We start from the raw sequence: 3,680 nt of genomic DNA, 5'->3' as shown, positions 1-3,680 counted from the left end.
CTGCTGCCGTAATTGAAAATAATCAGCCATTTTGCAGACCATTTGGCAAAAAATTGTCGACATAGTTACATAGGCAAATCACCCCGCCGTAGCCCTCGCTTAAACACGGACGCCAACAATTCGCCTACTGGAACGATACCTATAATGGAAGCTAACGCCCTGGCATCGACCAGTACCAAGTCGAAATCAGTCGCTTCGAACACCACCGTAACGAAAGGCATCGCCAATGCCACTTCCAGTGGTTCGTAAGTCGCTCCCAATCCCACTGTACTCATGGCCTCCGCCACAGCCAGGGGCTCACCAGCCGCTCCAAAACCCACTGAAGCTACTTCTCATTCTTCATCAACGACTTCTGCTACACAGCTAGAACATGTAGTTCAAGCAATGCAAAAGCAAATCGCTATGCTTGAAAATAGCCTTAAAGCTGCCGAAGCGAAGTTGAAGGAGCACGAGTCGGGCGCAAATGCGTCGATAAATGTTTCCGTAGCCGGAGCTCCAGTAAGCCAAACATCCGCAGTGCAGCCATCATCTGCACACTCGCCGGAGTTACAATTCCCTTCAGTGTCAAATACGAATGTGGTACCAGCTGATGCCCGATACTGGCCGCTTTATTTTGCAAATGGTGTACCAGCCACAAATGTAAATTTCGTTTCGTCGCATGGTATCTCGGCACCACATTACATGTACGCTAATCCACCGCTACCCACTAGTGATGCCACTTCAATGAATTCTAATTCGAATAGGACACCTGTTTTTGCGAACATGAGCCCCGTAGCCCCAGCGCCGCCTTGCTTACCCAGACAAATGCAGAATTTGCCGGATTTTTGTGGGAAGGCAGAGGACTGGCCAATATTTTACTCTGCCTTCACTGAATCCACTGCAGTCTATGGGTACAGCAACTTTGAAAATAATCAAAGATTACATAAATGCTTGAAGGGAGAAGCGCGAGAAACTGTAAAGTCTCTGCTCATACACCCAAACAATGTCAACAACGTAATTGAGCAGTTAAAAATCAGGTTTCGTCGTCCCGAACAACTTATTCGGAGCCAATTAGCACAAATTAAAGAAATAACGCCCGTTGCAGAGAGTGCAATGGCAAAATTGGTACCATTCGCAACAAAAGTCAACAATATTTGCGCCTTCGTGCAGTCGGACAAAGGAGGTGAGCAGCACCTCGCCAATCCTACGCTGCTCGACGAACTCATTATGAAATTGCCTATGAGTAAACGCATAGAGTGGGCAAGTTACGCAGCCTGCATACAGCCGTATGCAACAGTGAAGCAATTTAGTGAGTGGCTTACAAAATTAGCAAACGTAATTTGCACGGTGTACGATGGAGAGCCAATACGGGACGCCAAACGCCGAGTTGTGCTGCACGCCACCGAAACTCAACGTCCTCCAAGCTGCCCAATATGCCAGGGTCAGCTCAAGCCTGCGGACTGCAAACACTTCGTTGATATGTCAGTGACGAGTAGGTGGGCTGAGTTGAAGAAACGTCGTTTATGCTTTACGTGCCTTAATGCTGGACATGGTACGCGTAATTGCCAACGGCGCAAGCCATGTTCCACAGATGGGTGCAGGAGAATGCACCACAAGCTGTTGCATGAAGTCGCACATAGTTCGCACAACACAGATACGCATCAAGGCAGCAGACACGTACAGGCCATGGGCCAACGCGAAGGTCACCGCTCCACGCGCGTACAGCCGTCACCGAGTAGTCGACAACTATGTGACATAGAAGCAGCAGTGCTTAGTTGCAACAGTGGTACAGCCGATAACAAGCTTCTATTCAGAATCTTTCCAGTCGTGCTCTATGGAAAGCTGAGGTATGTCGAGACTTATGCGTTATTGGATGAAGGCTCGTCGATAACGATGGTCGATAAAGCCATCCTACATGAACTTGGCTTACATGGGAAAGAGCACCGCTTAAACTTACAATGGTTCGGTGGACGAGCAGCAAAGGAACCAGCCGTCGTTGTGGACATGTGTGTCACTGGCGCAGATTTACAAAAACGACATAAATTGCGAAATGTGTACGGTGTGTCAAATTTGCAACTACCATCGCAGAGCTTGAGCAAAACCGAGTTAAGATGTCAGGACACACAGATACGCAAGCTGCCAGTACAACCGTACAAGCAAGTCACACCAAGGCTATTAATCGGGTTGGATCATTGCCTTCTCGGCTTGCCATCGTCCACCGTACAAATGGGTAAAAGCGGTCCGTTCGCCGCTAACACCGAGCTGGGATGGGTGGTTTTTGGCCCAACAACTAGCACACACGCATCCTTGCCGTCATGCTTACTCGTGAATAGCCATTCCGATCAGTCACTACATAACATGGTGGCGGATTACTTTGACATGGAGAGTTTTGGGATCAGAACATCACCCATCGTCGAAAGTGAAGCCGACGTTCCTGCTAAAACCATTATGATGACAACAACATGCCGAACCCATGGCAGATTTCAGACGGGACTGCTGTGGAAACGGGACAGTGTATATCTACCTGACAGCTACTCAATGGCCCTGAAAATATTAAAAAGTGTTGAGAGCAAAATGAGTCGCGATGCCGCGTTCGCCATTGAATACAAAAATATCATCAATTCTTATGTATCAAAGGGATACGCACGTAAATTGCCACCAGAAGAAGCCGCCTTGTCATCGCCTAGGACGTGGTACTTGCCCCATTTTGCTGTGACCAACCCTAATAAACCAGGCAAGTTGCGCTTAGTATTTGATGCCGCTGCTGAGGCTGGAGGGATTTCACTTAACTCGCAACTGCTGAAGGGGCCGCAGGATTATAAGTCATTGCCTTCAATACTCTTTCATTTTCGAGAAGGAGCGATCGCGGTCTGTGCAGACATAAAAGAAATGTTCCACCAAGTGTTGGTTCGGCGAGAGGACAGGTGTGCCCAGCGATTTCTTTGGCGTGATGGTGTTGCCACAAACCAACCGGAAGCTTACGAAATGCGCGTGATGACGTTTGGGGCTGCTTGTTCACCATGCGCAGCCAATTACGTCAAAAAAGTTAACGCGTTAGCGCACCGTAGTGACGACGACTGCTCGTCCCGAGCAGTAAAAGCCATAGTCGACTTTCACTATGTCGACGACTTCGTCGACAGCTTCAGCACAGTTGAAGAGGCAATTGCAGTTTCGCAGCAAGTGCGATCCATTCATCTAAACGCCGGATTCGAACTTAGGAATTTCACGTCAAATTCGCCAAAGGTGGTTGATGTACTAGGAGCCACGAGATCACACGTCCGATTGTAAAAAAGGACGGCTTGCCCGTTGAAAAGGTCTTGGGCTTAACTTGGCAGTCATCGACCGACAGTTTTGCGTTTATATTAAAATTTAATAATGTGGAGTCAGCTGTTATGAGTGGAGCAAGGCGCCCTACAAAAAGAGAACTGCTCAGCGCCGTAATGTCTATTTTTGATCCTCTGGGATTCTTAAGTAACCTCGTCATCGGAGCAAAACTAATCATGCGCGAGGTGTGGAAGCAAAACGTTCGTTGGGATGAGCCGTTGCCAAACGAAATCAACGCTGTATGGGAGAAATGACGGCGTCAACTGGCAGTGGTCAACGAGTATGTCATTCCTCGCTGTTATTTCCGAAATGGTACACCGAAAACGCTGCAGCTTCACGTTTTTGTTGACGCCAGTGAGGACGCCTTTGCCGCCGTC

The 3,680-nt window shown here is 48.4% G+C and overlaps 1 protein-coding gene across 1 annotated transcript; it reads left to right on the top strand.

The window, feature by feature from the left end:
- The first annotated feature begins 384 nt into the window (after nucleotides 1–384).
- On the top strand, nucleotides 385–3,267 carry LOC118757028. The gene has a single exon (XM_036491758.1). The coding sequence runs from the start codon at nucleotides 385–387 to the stop codon at nucleotides 3,265–3,267; it is 2,883 nt and encodes a 960-aa protein (XP_036347651.1).
- Nucleotides 3,268–3,680: the final 413 nt, after the last annotated feature.

The sequence above is a fragment of the Rhagoletis pomonella genome, unplaced genomic scaffold, assembly GCF_013731165.1.
Source record: "Rhagoletis pomonella isolate Grant_MI unplaced genomic scaffold, Rhpom_1.0 Rhpom_scaffold_13787, whole genome shotgun sequence".
In the NCBI taxonomy this organism is placed as follows: Eukaryota; Metazoa; Arthropoda; class Insecta; order Diptera; family Tephritidae; genus Rhagoletis; species Rhagoletis pomonella.
This window is presented reverse-complemented; position numbering and strand designations above follow the sequence as displayed.

Excerpts from the sequence above, each read along its gene's own strand:
- LOC118757028 (XM_036491758.1), top strand. The coding sequence starts at position 385 with ATGCAAAAGCAAATCGCTATGCTTGAAAATAGCCTTAAAGCTGCCGAA.